The sequence below is a fragment of the Rhipicephalus sanguineus genome, chromosome 1 (assembly GCF_013339695.2).
Source record: "Rhipicephalus sanguineus isolate Rsan-2018 chromosome 1, BIME_Rsan_1.4, whole genome shotgun sequence".
Classification (NCBI taxonomy): domain Eukaryota; kingdom Metazoa; phylum Arthropoda; class Arachnida; order Ixodida; family Ixodidae; genus Rhipicephalus; species Rhipicephalus sanguineus.
The window spans coordinates 321,596,326-321,614,255 of NC_051176.1; the positions used below are offsets into that span (position 1 = coordinate 321,596,326).

Here is a 17,930-nt window from a genome sequence, read left to right on the forward strand (position 1 = left end):
ACGTGCACGTGAATAAGTCATCATGTGACGTCGCATTATGTGACTCATAATGACGCTACATATTTGGCGATCTGTGACGTCATGATGACGTCATATGGGGACACCATCACGTGACGATTATTTTTTGCATCACTCGTGTTGACGCCGATGGGCAACCTTCCTATTTGATGAGGCATGCATTGCTTCATAAGCTACATAAATTTTGCAGTGCCTCCGTGATCGGCCCACCGGCCAACCCTAGGTATTTTCTTGGAGCTCATTTATTTACGTGGGAAAGATGCCACCCTGTTGGCGTTAGACACGACACTGCTGCCAAAATTGTGGGGTACAGCCAAAATTACTACTTGTTTGCGGCTGTTGGTTGCTGCAATAACTTCTATTTTATTCACCGCGTTTCAAGTTCATGTGGGTCCTAGTTCACAGCCGACGGGCAGAACAAAGTCCGCAAACGTACTGTATTTTCTTTCTTTTCCTAGGTGCGTCGCTATGCTACACTGCTCGGTCTCGTAGACTGGGCTTCTTCCACCAGCAATCTCGAAGTGGTGAAGCTTTGGTCTATGAATTTGTTGATGACAGAGAGCGGCAAGTTCACTGGAATGCAACGGAACGATAATTAAGGAGCATTAAAAAAAGGGTCGCATTTGCTCACGTTTTGTGTGAGCACAAAACGAAACGAATGCGTGGAATAAAGAAACATAAGCAGCGGCATTTGCATTGCCGCTGAGAAGACCGATCAATACACAGTGCGAGACAACTTGTCAAATGACACTGAAACATACCCGAATTTAAACCAAAAAAAAAAAAACACTGAATCGTCGGGACGGCAGATCACAAAGTTGCCATGCGCACCGAAGCCGCAGTGTAAGGAAATTGTTTTGAACTGCTCTGATAGCGTCCGCGCAACAGTAGTTGTTTGTTTACTCACAAATTCTATTATTTTGCGGCAGGCTAAAGTTCACAGCGCGGTGCCAAAATGCGCTCGTAGCAAAGCGAAACCATCAGTACGAACATACATGCAGACGCTCTACATGCAGAGGCACTGTCAGTCGTCGGCAAACCCGTGCGATCGCTGGCTTGGGCTTCTTCTGTTATGCTCCGTTTGGTTATACAGGCAGTCTACTCTAACAAGATATTTCAATAGTTTGCACTCAGTGAGTGACTACCTTTCACGCAAGAAGCCGGTTCAGGGGTCTGCAACGCGGGGTGACAGCGTGAAGCGGGTGCTCGGTTTTCTGCAAAGAGACAGCGACTGTAGACTATCTTGTGCTTTCAGTTCGTCGAAAAGATTATTTTGACATTAAAGAACACAGTTCATTTCGAAGTACTTACAGAAATGCCCTGGAGGGCTTCCGCGAGGTGTTTTTGTAGAGCGCGACAGCAAAACCTATGGGGAGCGCGCTGGCGGTATCCTGCCTAGCACGCAATCGAGGCGCGTCCGATAGAGGCGACTCCGTAACTCCGAGGCCAATACCCAACACTTCTAGTTCGTCTGTAGGAGAAGACAAATTCTATTTGACTAGGTGTGCTCTCTTCACTTCGTGTAACATAAGCTCCGAATGTAACCTAAGCTTCCAAATGTTCGAAAGCCGGCCAACAGCCGGAGACGCACAGTGCGGTGGTCCGAGGTCAGTCTTCGGCGGAAACTCGGCGTCGCGGCCTTTCCTGGGTCACAAACGCGCCATGTGTCGCATTTCCGCTCCGGCACCAGTGACAATGGTGTTGTTTTCGAGCAATTGCAACTATGCACCTCCTGGTGCATGAGAAACCGCCGGCGTCTTCCTTATCGCCGCAAAGTGAGGCGGCCTTTATTCCGTCCCGGCGCCCGCGGCAAAGGGTGATTCGCCGATCGAAACAACTCTTAGAAAAAAAGGTCGGCATATTCACTAACTAAATACTAACTGTTACTTGTCACAAAATACACTAGCCTCTTAGTAAGTGAAGGTAGTAAAATGCAGGTTAGTGGAACTTGCTACCTAGTAGTGAGTGAATAGTACTAGCTGGAATGGCTAGTCCATTAATAAGTTAGTAACCGCGCTAGCAACTAGCCAATTAGAGTTTACGCCTATTTTGTTTATATGTGCGTGTGCATTGCCATATCAGATGATTCTATTACAAAAGTACCTAAAGGATTAAAAAAACGAAGTGGCATGTCCTCGTATATTAACTAATGGCCGCTAATAATAATAATATCTGGGGTTAACGTCCCAAAACCATGATATGATTATGAGAGACGCCGTAGTGGAGGGCTCCGGAAATTTCGACCACCTGGGGTTCTATAACGTGCACCTAAATCTAAGTACATGGGCCTCAAACATTTGCCCCCATCGAAAATGCAGCCGCCGCGGCCGGGATTCGATCCCGCGACCTTCGGGTCAGTAGTCGAGTGCATAACCACTAGACCACCGTGGCGGGGCAACTAATGGCCGCTAATTACTTCATGTAATTACCATGGTAAGTACACATCACAGCAACATACATAGAGGCATGAACTGATCACAAATGAGAACACACACGCAAGCGCACACACAGAATAGCAAGACTTTTACGTAGCCGATATCTACTCGGCTTGAAGATTATTTATGCTCCTACTTTGGGATAGCACACTGTGTACTGGTTAGCAATCGTAGAATTTAGAAGAATATTTGAAGTTTTCTACACATTATCGGTGCCCTTATATTTGCTTATATGCGTGCCATCACGTAGCACAAAACTTAATTCCAGGTAATCAATAAAATTGAAGTATGTTTAAATTTCGCTAAATACCATCACGATTACGGCAAAGTATACTGCGCATCTACGAAAGGTCTGGCCACGTGCTTGGCTAGTAGTTAGTTAAAAAACACCAAGTAAACTTTCTGGTTAGTGAAGGGCAGCACTTTACGACCTTTACTACTGCTGGCTAGTAAACAGATTTCACGAAGGTAGTAAAATACGCTCGAAACTAGTAAATGCAAGCATTACTAACCATTTACTAACTTTTTTCTAAGAGTGCACAGCGCATGCTCGACAAGCTCAAAAGAAGCACTCTACGCGAGCAGTGGACACCAGAGGATGCGAATGAAATGCGTTCCATTCTCTAGTGTCTCCCGTTACTAAGCACAGACTGTCAGCTTTCGTGCTGCAGCACACATTTTATTACTGTTTCATTCTCACTCAATCCCCCCCCCCATGCTGCCCTCAGCTTCAAGCTAGCACAGTGGATGTTATGCCCCATCTCTGTACTCATGTGGTCTTGACTAAAGTCCCTAGGATTTCCTTTTTACTAAAGTACCGACAACTGCCCTCTACTGGCCCTCTCTGTGCAGCTGGCGTCCGCCGCCATTTTCTTCCTAAATTGGAAGATTTACAAAGCCAGGCGTCTAAGTACATTAGCCACGCATTTTCAGCGGACAATATGCTAACGCGACGCGCTTTTCCCCTCCCGTCAACCCCCTGTCATTAGTGAGCAGGGGGACGCATTTTACCAGGTGCTGGAAAAGCGTTAGGAAGAACATGGCTACCGAAAACGAGCGTTAGCCAATGAGATTCGTCGGGCGGCGCTTCAATGGTTGTCGGTACTTAAGCAAGAACAGGGAAAAATCTAGGGACTTAGTCTAGACTACCTCAGTCTTCGTGGTGTTGCCTCGTGCATCATGCACCCCTTCTTCCCGGGAAGGACTGGTTAGCCTACAGACTTTCGGGAAACCCTTGTCTCCCCCACTAACTCAATTAGACTGCGTTGCCATGGAAAACAGTACCACGTTCCAGCTGCGTTTACAAGAATGCGACAGAATGCAGCGGTAGCACATCACCTTTCCTAGAGCAATGCGCCGCCCTTTACATGGAGCGCATGAACCCCCGAGAAGTCCTCGCTTTCTGCCCCCGCAGCTGTTGTGTAGTATCGGAGAGGTGCACTCGAAGCCGACACGACGGGGGGGCCGGCGTTCCCCTTCAATTGTGTAAGGTGGTTCATGAGTCGACTTACCCCTCGAAATCCACACCTGCCTGGCGCATTTGTGGGATGCGCCTTCCCAGCGCATTACACCCGTTTACATGGATGCGATGCGCCAGTTGCCGCATTCATGTGAACGAGGTGCGTGCCGTGCCAGTTTACGGCAAACTGTCAACACAGGCACACTCTTACTGTGGGAAGACGAGCAGGACCACACTCAGACGGAGATGGGCGTGTCGGTGTCTTGTTGAATGAATGGAGTCGCCCCAGCTGGCCGGTTATTAATCCGTCTACGTGAATGCGACAGCGCATCGGCTTTGCAAGCGCGTTTCGGAAAGGCGATGCGACGCCGTTTACAGAACCCCTCGTCTTTTCTTCGCCGCAGCGGCCATGTGGTGTCGGGTTATAGCGAGCGAGTAATGGTGAATTCCATTGGCAGATTCGGAGCACTTTCGGTAACAGTTTTTCTGCTCCATTCGGAGCAAGTCTGTTCCATTGGCGGATGAGAGTGCTCCCTGTATGTTTCATTGGCAGATCTAGAGCAGCTCCGGCGCCAGATCCACTCCACGGAGCAGCTCTCGCTACTCCGCGAAAAGCGGCGGATTCGACCGGAAGTCGCAAGCTCCCCGTGCGTGCGCAGAGCGGGGTGTACGCGTGTGCGATGAAATGCGCTGTCCGACCACGTCCGTCTCTCCGCTCGCGCCCGTGAAGGCGAACCGCGCGAACTGCGAGGAATGCTGGGCGCTTGCGAAGTAGATGTGCGCTAGCGCCCCCTACCGTTTGCTCTGGCAAGGGCGCTTGTGTTCCATTGGCAGATTTCCTTCGGATGCTCTCCACGGAGTGGAGTGCTCCGGCGTAGAGTTCGTCGGCCACTCCGAATCCGCCAATGGAATTTACCATAAGACTTGTTGCTGGCCGAGTTCGTTGATGTCAGAGGGATACATGCGCTTAGCGTGTCTCAAGCACGGGAGACAAAAATTGCCACCTTTTTCTCTTCATGAACCACTATATAAAGAGATACATATTAGCGCGAACAAAGAGACATAAAGACTACAGAAAGAAGTGGGTGGAAGCAGAAAGGTTTCAGCGCCTGACCTTTCTGCTCCCTCCCACTCCCTTCTCGAGTGTTTATTTTTTGCTTTGCGCTAATATGAATCCCTTACAGCGAAAGAGGCACGCCCAGAGTTCGCACGACGGGAGGCCACCGTCACTCTCCTCATGATTTACAGCCTGTGATTCGACCAGGACTCGCAAACCACCCCTGTCTGACGTATTAGTGCAATGCGCCTTCCTAGCGAATTGCCATTGTTTACATGAACGCGATGCACATCTGTCGCTTTCATGTAAACGTGTTTTATGCACAACGATACCCACTATACTTTTATAAACTTATCGTTTTCAAAACCGCTTCTCTTCTTGTCTGGCTACTAGGCACAAGTCTAGTTCGGCTACGTCGGCTCGTCAGCCTTACGACTTACGCTACGAGTTTACGACCCGCTATCCTCAGACATCACAAGTTCTCAGCACGGCAGACTTTCCAAAGATGTTGAATTGTTAGCCCCTAACGTTTCTCCTTCAGGCGAAAGTGGCAGCAGATAAAGCCCGACCTGATCAAAGAAAACAGAGAGGAGGTGTTCGATCGCGTGTCACGAGCACAACAGCATGCACTGCGCAGATATCGAGGAATAGCTGTTGATTTCTGCCACCAGTGCAGCAACACAAGCCTACAGGCACGCGCATAAGATTCCCGGCCGGAGGCTATCAATCGGATGTCACTGTCTTCTGACGGCAAAGCTGTGTTGCGTGAAACGATGTCATACTTCGGGTTTCCTGCTCACCACATCAGCATTGGACGCAAATTCCCGCTACAGCAAGAATTGCTGATACGTCACTGATATGGTCACTGATATGGGCTGCGCACAAGGACATACAGCAGCGAACGAACCGGGACCCCAAGCGTATCACGCATGTATGCTACCTGCCGTTTGTAAAACCTTGCCTGAGGAAGTTTACTGAAGAAATAAAAAACTTAGGAGGCCTACTATTTAGGGCCGAAACATTCAAATCCAAGTGCCAGAAGAGATGTAGACTATTCAGAAAATCCCAATGAATATGTGTTCACACATGCCACAGGGTGACCGCAAATACGGCCGAAGCTTACCACTAAGGCTTTTTATATAAACTTTATTTGTGATTCAAGCAAACAGGTATACAAATTGAGGTGTGAGGTTTGCGATACTGGGCTGACAGAAACCGCGTTCCACAACCCAAAGTTCAATCATTAAAAGCAAGAGCAATGAATCAGATAAATACGCAAAGTGAGCTCGCAGTTCCTAGGCTGTAACCACAGGCTGTCTAAAGGTGCGCGTGACAGAAGCGGGGGCGGAGGCAGGGTAACCACGCGAGCGCCTTGTTGCACGTGGTGTCCAACTCAGAGTGAAGAGTTCGCAAGCGCCCGCGTCCCCTTGGAGCTAGCTTGATGTAATTATGAGGAACACCACCATGGGGCACTCCTGAACACTTTTAGAGTGCACAGAAATATATACGCGGGGTGTTCCTGGATTCGTTGCCATGGAAATGCGCCTGTTGTAGGCGGAAATCGAAGCCACGTCCTGAAGCGCAACAGTCCGATGCACAACTTGCCAAAGTATGTGATACATGGCGAATCGGAGCGAGAGTATCCTGCCAAGTTTTCGGTTGTAGCCTAATCTAGCAAGTACAGAGCACAGCAAGTGCAGTTGAAACATGATGGGTTATACTTTCGCGACACGTACTCCTATCGTGCCGTACACTCACAGGACAGATAGAGTAAAAAGGGCGTCTTTTTTGTCCCACAACAATAATCGTTATCTGCCTTGCTTGCGTTTCCTTTCTTGAAAACTCGGCGCTGGCCACTTTCCTATCAGGAATGCTGTCACGTTGATAACGCATGCGCCGTTAGTGACTAGAAAGTGCCGGGGCGCACAGCGATAATGCAAGGAAAGGCAGGCACAATAAATGACGATTATTGTTGTGGGACAAAAAGACGCCTTTTTTACTCGATCTATTCTGTGAGTGTAGTTTTGCCCGGGTAAATGCTGCGATGCATAAAGGAAAGGAAGCCGGTACAAAAGAAGTTCGAGTGGCCTAAATTTTGTAGAAGCGGAGGTATACATCTTAATTGTGTTTAATTGTTAATTTAGTTCACTTAACTGTGGCGGTGTTTATTTAGCAATGGCAGAAAGGAACACACAGCAAGTACAAAACAGTTGTCGTACGTGTCATTCTACATATGTGTGCCTCATCTCGTAGTTTATGATGTTTATTGCTGGGGATTCATACGAACAAGCCCAGCAAACCACACTTCTGGAAAAATACATTTTTTGAAAAAAAAAGGAAAAAAGGGAAAACTGTGGTGCTATTCAAAACATACTTTGCCCACACAGATCTGCTCAGTTCACTCACATCGCACGCACACTGTCCGTTTTTCTGCTTTCTTTTGTCTGTAGTTGCACACCCCTCGTTTTTTCGTGGTCGCCCGAGTGGGGCCACAAACACTCGCACACACACGAGGGGGACCTTCCGAGGTGTGGTAGCCTCGATGCTCACCGGAGCCGAAGACTACCGCGGGTTCAGGCTTAGCGAGCCACAGGGCCGCGTCTACCGTCGCCTGCTTACGTTTAGCGCACCGCTCCGCACGCGCTCAGCTAGCAAAGGCGTTGAGCGCCGCGCAGCATAAACACAGTGTTCGAGCTAACACACACACAAACACTTTATTTGCCTTCTGCGGCACCCCAACACACACACACAGTACACGTCCGCTCCCGGGGCACAGGGAAGCAAAGGGCCTCCCGCGCGGACGATACACCAAGGGGTTCCGCGAAGCACGTCGCAGCTCGCAATGGCGAGCTTTGACACGCCGCTCGGGAAAAAGGTCCCTCGCGGCTATGCTGCGCACTCTCGCGATGACCACTGGGCCTGGTCGCGGGAGTTAGGGCAATCTCCGTACGTGTGGGCCTCCGGCAAGTGCGACTCGGCGTGGTACGACCGCGCGCGAGCACTAGGCACCGCTCTTTGGCTTCACGTACGAACCGGAGCTAACACTGAGGTAAACACGCCTGCAAGGATGCCGAGGCACCAGGCAGGCTACAGTCCAGCGATTCCCAAAGGGGACGTTGGACCGGAAGGAAAATACGTGCTTACCCAGCGGCGTCCCGAGGAGAGAGAGAGTTCGTCCGGCCTGCCCGCGCGTCTAGTCGCCGAATTTCGCGGCTCTCCGACCGCGCTGCAGCGCCACCACGAGTGTCGCGCGGGTAGCGCAAAATGGCGCCACTTGCCGTCGCGGGAGAACGGGAGAGGGAAAGGATTCGAAATGCCCGCGCAGTGGCTTCGGGCGCGCCTCGGATCCCCACATCCTCCTCTCCTTAAATCACCCTATACCGGTCCGCAAAGGCAAGCCGGTCGTCGCCCATGCATGCAAAGGCGTTATGCAATGAGCAACAGCTAACCTCAGCCCAGGCCCACAACTGCTGCTAATTACTCTACAAATAAAAAATGAAAAAAAAAAGAAATAATAACACAATACACTTGAAATACACTATACTATACAATATGATGCTACGGAAGGGGGTAAAAGAAATTAAGGCGAGTGTTCGTGATGCTCACACGGGAGAGCGTCCACGGCGCGAAGGGGAGGCGTGCGTAATGTTGCTGGCCAGAGTGCGAGGCAAGAGGCCTGTTTGATGTCCGCATGCCCGGAACGGGCTCACCTTCGGCTCGTCGATCTAGTCGACGACAGACCCACGAGTCCGACGAACGCCGCTTCGGTGGTGGTTCGGAGGTCCCGAATTCCAGGCTGGATGACCAAAGACCGCGCTGGGACGGCCGGTCCTTCTGCTGTAATCCTGCAAGGCGTCCCGGCGTCGGCAGAGAGCCGGGCGCAGCTACCATGTCAGCTAGCCTCGCGCAGCAGCCGTGAGGCAGACGGCAGCTAGGCTTCTCGACGACGGCCGAGACAAGGACACAGTCGGGCGGTCCGCCTGACGTCAGCGGGTTCCCGAACACCTCCAGGGTCCACGGCGACAGGGTGAAGGTGGTTTCCTATGGTGTCGTCACCCACGCCGCACACTTCCAGGGCACGCACAGATGCCACCACGCACGTACACACACACGCACACACAGCTCCGAAGACGGGCCTCTCCCAACGCGCCACGCAATGGAAGGCGCGAAGCGTCCTTCGTTGTCCTCCCCCCGCGTAAGCACCAGTATGCACGACCCCTTCCGCCGGCGAAAGGAAAAAAAACAGCGAAAAGCAAACAAAACAAAATGACACTCCATACGCGGAAAATACGAAAAAAGAAAAAACACATCAAGTATAAACATGAACACTCAAACACACAAAATAGCAGGCAAACTGGGCGGGGGCCGACTTCTTTGCGAGCACAGGCCGTAAAGAAGTTAGGCAACTGAGGCTAGATAGTAATGTGAGGGCCTTCGGTTACGGAAATAAGTCCGCCGTCCGGCGCGAAATCACTAAGGTGACCGCTTCCTCAGATTATACCGGTGCGTGGTCCGAATGCGGTCCGCCGTCCCGGGTGTGCCCCGTTGCTTGCGCGCAGTGCCACTGGGCGCTGGCGGGAGCTCGTCAGACCTCGATGCAAAGGCTTTCAGGTCTGCGATGTGGGCACGGCTGAGTTTTCCCGAAGGGAGATCTTTCAGCAAGTACGCGAGCGGAGTCCAAGCTTTCTCCACTCGGTACGGACCAAGCCACTTAGGAGCGAGCGAGGCTGAGAACCCCTTGCTCGCGTCGCTAAGAGCGTGGTTGCGCTTCAGGACAAGATCACCTACCTTAAATGAAAGATGGCGATGTTTCCGGTCATACTGGGCCTTCTGCGCAGCCCTGGCCGCTGCCAAACTCTGCCTTGCTCTACGGAGAGCTCGACAAAGCCTGTCCCGAAGCTTTGATGCGTAAGCAGAACAGTCTGCTGGTGCTTCCTAGTCTCCGAGCTGGCATTGCATGACACTGGTCACCGGATTTGCCAACTCCCTTCCGAAGTTGAGGAAAGCAGGAGAGAAACCAGTAGAGCGACTCTCGGAGGTTCGGACTGCGAACGCGAGCTCACTCAAATGGTCTGCCCAGTCCTTTTGACTTTCGGCAAAGGCCGCCAACATCGGTTTGAGCGTACGATTGGTTCGCTCCGTCAAATTGGACTGGGGATGGTAGGGCGAAGTGGTGCAGTGATTAATTCCTAGGGAACGGCACGTATCACCAAACACCCGAGCGGTGAAATACGACGCGTTGTCAGTAATCAGTCTTTCCGGAAAGCCGAACCGACAAAACACTTCCTGCAGCCTCTCAAGCACCGCTCGCGCTGTCACCTTCCGAAGCGGAAACAATTCCACCCACTTCGAAAAATGATCCACGACTACCATCAGATGTATGAACCCCTGCTTGCTTCTGGGGAACGGCCCCATTAGATCGCAGGTGGCTACTTGCCACGGACGCTCACTGACAATCGGTTTCATCAGGCCGGGCGGCTTGCCACCCCTTGATTTCACCGCTTGACAGACATGGCAGGAACGGCAATAGCGGAAAATGTCACGCTTCATGCCAAGCCAGGTCACAGTCTTGCTCAGTTTTGCAAAAACTTTGGAGCCACTCAGGTGACCGGCCATGGGTTCGTCGTGAGAGGATCGCAACAGTGCGGCTCTCAGACTTTTGGGCATAACCACCTTAAACGGGTCCACGGACTCCTCATCGGTGGCTATGTATTTCAGCAGGAGCCCGTCATGGTCCAGCAAGTATGTATCCGCGGGGGACCCAGCGACACACGCCGGTTCCCGTCCCCCTGCGCCCGCCGCACTACCAGCAGCGTCACGGCGCTCCGTCTCCCTGAGACCGTCGCTCAACTCGCGACAAAACGGATCATCTTGCTGGGCCTTCAGTAGCTCTTGCCTGCTGAAAGCGATTCCCATTCTCCCAAAGGGGAGCCTGGTATCGTTCCCACTCAGGACTGCAGCCATCGCTGCCGCTTGCGTCGGCGTCATGGGTTCGCTTCGGAGTTGCTCACCCTCTCGCCCGCTTCGCAGCGCGCTGCTTGCCTGGCTCGCGGAAAGGGTTCGCTCGTCGGCGCACTCACCCTTCTCTCCGCTCGGCGGCTCGGCCGCCGTTTCGCCCCCGACGCTTGCTTGCGCAAAGGCACCGCTAGCGGTTGTCGCACCAGAATCCAGGCTCCCGGTAGACACTGGGGCACGAGATAGCGCGTCAGCTACCACGTTAGTGCTCCCCTTCCGATACTGCACTGAAAAGTCATAATGCTGTATTAGGAGAGCCCAGCGCGCCAGCCTGCCCGCAGGCTCACGGAGCCGCATCAGCCAGCTTAGCGCGCTGTGATCTGTTTGCACCACGAACTTCGTCCCATCCAGGTAGACGTCAAACTTACGCAGTGCAAACACGATGGCGAGACACTCCCTCTCAGTCACGGAATAATTCTTCTCCGCGGGTATCAGCGAGCGGCTGGCAAAGGCCAGCGGCTGCAACACGCCATCGTATTCCTGTAGGAGAACTGCTCCTAATCCCAGATCACTCGCGTCAGTCTGGACAACAAACGGTCTGGTCAGGTCGGGGAGCTTGAGCTGCGCTGTCTCCGCAATGGCGCTAGACAGATGGCAAAACGCCTCTTGCTGCTCAGGTCCCCATCGCCACACCGCAGACTTACCCAAGAGCTTGGTCAAGGGCGCCTGCACTCGGGCACAGGACGGAATGAACGACCGGTAAAAGTTGGCCATTCCAAGAAAGCGGCGCAGGCCGCGTACGTCCTTGGGCGCGGGGAAATCGAGGATTGCTCGAAGTTTCTCCCGGTCTGGCTCAATGGAGCCTTCGCCCAGCGTAAACCCAAGTAACTGAACTCGAGTCTGCGCTAATTGAGCTTTCGCGGGATTTAACGTCATCCCGGCAGCCCTCACCCTCCCGAGCACATCGGCAAAATGAGCCAAGTGCTCTTCGAAGGTTTGTGAATAAATCACGATGTCGTCGAGGTAGCACATGCAGTATGACCACTTTGCTTCCCCGAGGACGCGGTCCATGAGTCTCTGAAAAGTCGCAGGAGCATTGCAAAGACCAAAGGGCATACGAGTAAACTCAAACAACCCTCTGTGGGAGGTGAACGCGGTCTTGCACCGGTCACGCTCATCCATCCGGACCTGTAGGTAACCTTTGGAGGCATCTAACGTGGTGAAGTACCGCGCAGTGCCGAGGTTTCCTACGATGGAGCTAATCGTGGGGAGCGGATAGGCATCCTTACGAGTCACTCCGTTCAGACGGCGGTAGTCTACGCACAGGCGATGACTGCCATCTTTCTTAGGCACTAACACAATTGGAGACGCCCAGGCACTGGACGAACGGCGAACAATGCCAGCTGAAAGCATATCGTCCAGCAAGCCGTCAATAACGTGCCTCTTGGCCAGGCTGACGGGCCTCGGGTTACACTTCAAAGGAAGCGCGTCGCCAGTTTCGATCGCGTGGCTCACCAACTCAGTACAGCCCGGCTGATCGGTGAAGAGCTCGTCGTACTCGCGTAACAGTGCCGACAAACGAGCCTTCTGTGTATCATCCAAATGAGTCGCACAGGCGGTCAAAGGATGCGGAGCCTCTGCGTGTCGTGCCGCTCGATCCCGATGGGGATTTTGAGCCGACGAGCGCATAGCGCAGGGGCCTGCCCCCGAACTTTGCACGCGACACGGTTCCGACGCCTCTACTGCACAGGCAGTTGAATACGCCGGCGGGCTGATGAACGGCTTGAGCTGGGAAAAAGGTCCGTCGCGATAGCCGCCATTCGCAATGTCCACAACGATACCGGTTTTTAGGAGAAAGCCCCGACCGAGAATCACAGGAACACTGAGCCCTGGAAGATGAACGAAACGCGTGCGTCTCATTCGATCTCCCCATCTGACAGTCAACCTTGCGGCGCCAGCCGACTGGGCCACGCCTTTCGCGAGGGTGAATGTCGTTCGGCTGTCCCGCAAGCGCACCGAGTGCTTCCGCAAGTGGGACAAAACCTGTTCGCCAAACAACGAAGCGCTTGCGCCCGTGTCTAGCAACGCCGAAAATTCGCGGCCGGCAATAATGACCGAAATAAACGGCGCGTGCGCACCAGCAAGACTGCTTGCCCGGTACGCGGAGGGGAGAAGCAAGGGTTCGGCCGCTCGTGCCTTCACGAACGACCCGCGCCCCCGTTTCCCTGCCTCACAGGAGGCCTAGATACGGGACACTCCCTCGCTATGTGCCCTCGCTCGCGGCAGCGGAAGCAGCGCATTCCGTCTCGGGAAAGGGAAGATGCGCCGTCGCGGCCCCTCTCCCGAGGAGGAGCAGCCTCTAGCGGCAGGGGTCGGTTCGCCTGTTGATCAAAGGATCTGTTATGACGAGTGTCACCCTCATCGATGCGCTGGGTCGGATAGCGTCCCTGCTCGCGCGCGTCGAGTTGCGGTGCAGCACAGGCTGCGGCGCGCCTCGCGTACGCGTAGGGATCTAGAGCGCGATCGCTCAGCTCCCAACAGTGCCCGCTTCTAGCGGGAGCCGCAAAGGCAGCTCCGGCGGGCTGTTGCCGTTGGGGAGAGGGCACGGCCCCTCCCCACGCGCAGCGCGGTTCAAGGGCCACGCTGGCAGGCGGTGGCGGGCGATAGGCGCGCGCGGCGAGAATGTCGCCTTGAATGCGCTTCGCCTCGGCGGCCAATTCCTCTAAATCTCGGAAGCGGCTGCCGCGCAGGTACGCCGAAAAGGTCGGATGCGCCTGCCTAATCACCCGTTCGACGCGTTCCTCGTTCGAAGCTCTGGGCTCAGCGATAGAGAAAAGGTCTTCCATCGCGCGTACGTACTCCTGAAGCGACTCATCAGGAGCTTGCGTGCGGAGCTCGAGCTCGCGCCGCATCCTACTCTCGTAGTCAGCGGGTAAGAATTCGCGCAGGAAGGCCGCGCGGAACTCATCGAGGGTTGCTGCTCGGTGGCCTGAAAGCCGATACCACCTAGCCGCCGTGTCAGTCAGTGCAGCTGGGACGACGCGTCCGAGCACCTCCTGATCGTCCAGACCCGTGGCTCTCTGGTAACGTGTGAGGGAGTCCAGGTAATCGCGTGCACTTTGCAGATCACCGTACCCGCTGTAGGTCGGAACGGCCAACATGACAGTGGGATGAGTGCGTTTCGGAACAGCCGAAAGCGTTTGGACTGCCCCTGTGAGCGCCTGTATCATTTGGGCGGCATTTTGCAGCAGCGTCTGTGCACCTGCTTCAAAGGAAGCTGTCGGTGCGTTAACGGCGCGTTCGAGCGGTGGGGAACTGTCTCCGAGCTCGATAAGCGGCGCGGTTTCAAAAGGGATACCGGCCGTAGCACAGTTCTCGGGGAGCGCCTGTTGCGCATGCTGCTCGAAGGGGGCACTGGCCCTGTTTTCGAGCAAAGCGGTATCTGCTAAAAACGACAGCGGACAAAACTCACGCCTAGCAGACATAACGCGGGTAACACGGCGAGCCTGATACGCAAAGGCGTGCTGACTCGACTAAGTCTAATCAAAGGCTTAATGAGCCTTTGATACCGCGTTGGGCGCCAGTGTGGTAGCCTCGATGCTCACCGGAGCCGAAGACTACCGCGGGTTCAGGCTTAGCGAGCCACAGGGCCGCGTCTACCGTCGCCTGCTTACGTTTAGCGCACCGCTCCGCACGCGCTCGGCTAGCAAAGGCGTTGAGCGCCGCGCAGCATAAACACAGTGTTCGAGCTAACACACACACAAACACTTTATTTGCCTTCTGCGGCACCCCAACACACACACACAGTACACGTCCGCTCCCGGGGCACGGGGAAGCAAAGGGCCTCCCGCGCGGACGATACACCAAGGGGTTCCGCGAAGCACGTCGCAGCTCGCAATGGCGAGCTTTGACACGCCGCTCGGGAAAAAGGTCCCTCGCGGCTATGCTGCGCACTCTCGCGATGACCACTGGGCCTGGTCGCGAGGGTTAGGGCAATCTCCGTACGTGTGGGCCTCCGGCAAGTGCGACTCGGCGTGGTACGACCGCGCGCGAGCACTAGGCACCGCTCTTTGGCTTCACGTACGAACCGGAGCTAACACTGAGGTAAACACGCCTGCAAGGATGCCGAGGCACCCAGGCAGGCTACAGTCCAGCGATTCCCAAAGGGGACGTTGGACCGGAAGGAAAATACGTGCTTACCCAGCGGCGTTCGAGGAGAGAGAGAGTTGATTGATTGATTGATTGTGTGATTAGAGGAAGAATGAGACGCCTAATTTCTGCAGCCCTATAGGGAGCACGGCGCAGCGTCTGAGAGAGTTCGTCCCGGCCTGCCCGCGCGTCAGTCGCCGAATTTCGCGGCTCTCCCGACCGCGCGCAGCGCCACCACGAGTGTCGGCGCGTAGCGCAAAATGGCGCCACTTGCCGTCGCGGGAGAACGGGAGAGGGAAAGGATTCGAAATGCCCGCGCAGTGGCTTCGGGCGCGCCTCGGATCCCCACAGAGGGTACGGCTTTTCTTTTCCCTTGGGGCACTTGCCCCCCTCAAGCCACACCGGCACTTGTCCCCCACCCAAGCTATGCCAGCTCTCTCTCTCTCTCTCTCTCTCCCCCCCCTCCCCCAGCCACGATGCAACACGAGTTTGCAACCCCCAAGGCAAAATTCTGCTGACGCCCATGCTTCACACCTGCTTTCACGCTCTTCCGCGCAGCCATCAGAAGGGCAGACAAAAAGAGAAGACTTACAGATGCTGGGGCATGGTTTGAAGTTATGGTGAATTCCATTGGCGGATTCGGAGTGGCCGACGAACTCTACGCCGGAGCACTCCACTCCGTGGAGAGCATCCGAAGGAAATCTGCCAATGGAACACAAGCGCCCTCGCCAGAGCAAACGGTAGGGGGCGCTAGCGCACATCTACTTCGCAAGCGCCCAGCATTCCTCGCGGTTCGCGCAGTTTTCGCCTTCATGGGCACGAGCGGAGAGAACGGGCGTGGTCGGACAGCGCATTTCATCGCACACGCAGTACGCCACGCTCTGCGCACGCGCGGGGAGCTTGCAACTTCTGGTCGAATACGGTGCTTTTCGCGGAGTAGCGAGAGCTGCTCCGTGGAGTGGATCTGGCGCCGGAGCTGCTCTAGATCTGCCAATGAAACATACAGGGAGCACTCTCAATCCGCCAATGGAACAGACTTGCTCCGAATGGAGCAGAAAAACTGCTACCGGAAGTGCTCCGAATCTGCCAATGGAATTCACCATTAGAAAAGACATTCTCCCCTGAGGTAAAATGTTTTCGAACGCCACAGTCGGGGAGACGAGGAGCTTTCCAATTCAGCGCTTTCGTGTTCTCCGTCTAGGTGGTGCTAGAGGAAGATTTTCGTTGTAGTGATAGAAATAATGCAGATTTCTCAGTGTTCCTGCAGTATTTGTGTGTGATTAGTGTGTAGAATTATATAAGGAGACCGTAACTGTTATATTTTAAGCTATGCATGCTGAGATTTCAGCACAGTTTGAAGATTACTCCGCTTTTGTTTACATTTTGAGCATGAAAAATTAAGACAGTTTACGAGCTTCGTATCGCATTTCTGCTTGCTTTATTGAAAAACGCTACGTTGAGGAAATAGGTCGGGGACTCTAGTTTCTCTACGCGCAAAATCGGCCATGGAACTTCAGTAGCTTTCCACAAAAATGGGCCAAGGTAGGTCGCTATATTGAGAATATAGCCCACTTTAAAAAGTAGCACGTGCACATCGATGAAATTGAGCATTCAGACGGAAAATCTTATATTCTACATAAGCCCCGAAAATGAACTTTCTCTAGCGAATAGTTACTGGACAATCTGCTGCAAAAGTTACTAAATTTCGCTGTTTTCAAAAGCTAAGCAACAAAAAAGTAGACGTCCAACATCAATTTGCTACGTTGAGGAAACAGGTAAATATGTCTTGAAAGTGCTGCGCAAAGAACAGTGCGGTAACTGAAGCAGATTTTTAAAAAAATGGTCACTGCTGAGGCACAGTCAGCCAAAACCGTGTAACTTGCGCTTATTCTTGGCTATCCATCCCCAAATACTAATGGTTATGACTTGTTTTTAATAAATATATTTGAAATGTACAAAGATCAAGCTTTTCAATGATGTATAAGTCGACTATATAAAACATGGAGAACAGCCGCCGCGTCGGCTGGAAAGTGACAAAAACGACGTGTTCGTGCCGCCGGAGTGAGACCGCCACCTTAACTAAAACAAAATCCTGAGGTCCCATCAAGTTTGAATTATCAAGAGTTTACTGTAAGTATATCACTTGTGCTGTAGATGGATCTCGTATTGATCACTCTAGTTTAGATCTACAAAGCAGGTATGAATGCGCATGACTGGCCTTGGGAGCGTACCCCACAAAGAGAAAACAAGATGATTGTATCAGTCATGCTACCTTGACTCAGTCAAATATGCTTTCATAAACTAGTTCTGATGTTACTTAGGCACTTATCTGTCTTGTTATGCATATGCCATTGACGTAGCCAGGCGGGGGCTTCAATCCCCCTCCCCAATTTTTTTTAATTTTGCATGTGTACATATACACGCACACATACAAACATGCATGAACATAAATAAAGGATATACGAACCCCCCCCCCTTCCCTGCTGAAAAAAAATTCTGGCATGCGCCATGCGTGGTTGTGGGGTTATATGCATTGCAGAAGAATAAAGCAGTCTCCTCTTTATGGTCTGTCCTGGATATCACTAAAATTTTCACCTTAAAACAATATAATTTAAAACCTTGCTCAAAATGGACAATCTGTCAGCACAGTACCAATATGTCCAATTGCTGCATCAGATATGAATGAAATGCCTTTCAGTGAAACAGAGCGGCATTCGCTGCTGTGTAGAGCACATCTACTAGCCCCGAAAACGAACAATGGCGTCGCTGCAGTTGCGGCGATGTGATGTCACGGCAAGGACTTGCCTGCTCCGCCACCGAGAATCGTAGTATGCGCCCGCCATCTACCCGCTCTTTC

General features: G+C 53.1%; 1 protein-coding gene across 1 annotated transcript in view; it reads right to left on the reverse strand.

Annotated features, from left to right (window-relative positions):
* LOC125757602 (uncharacterized) overlaps positions 1–14,227 on the reverse strand; it is a 64,835-nt gene extending 50,608 nt beyond the window's left edge. Inside the window, exon 1 of the mRNA XM_049413205.1 lies at positions 13,341–14,227. Within this exon, the coding sequence (XP_049269162.1) occupies positions 13,341–14,154 (814 nt within the window). The 5' untranslated portion in view covers positions 14,155–14,227. The remainder of the gene's footprint in view (positions 1–13,340) is intronic.
* Positions 14,228–17,930: the final 3,703 nt, after the last annotated feature.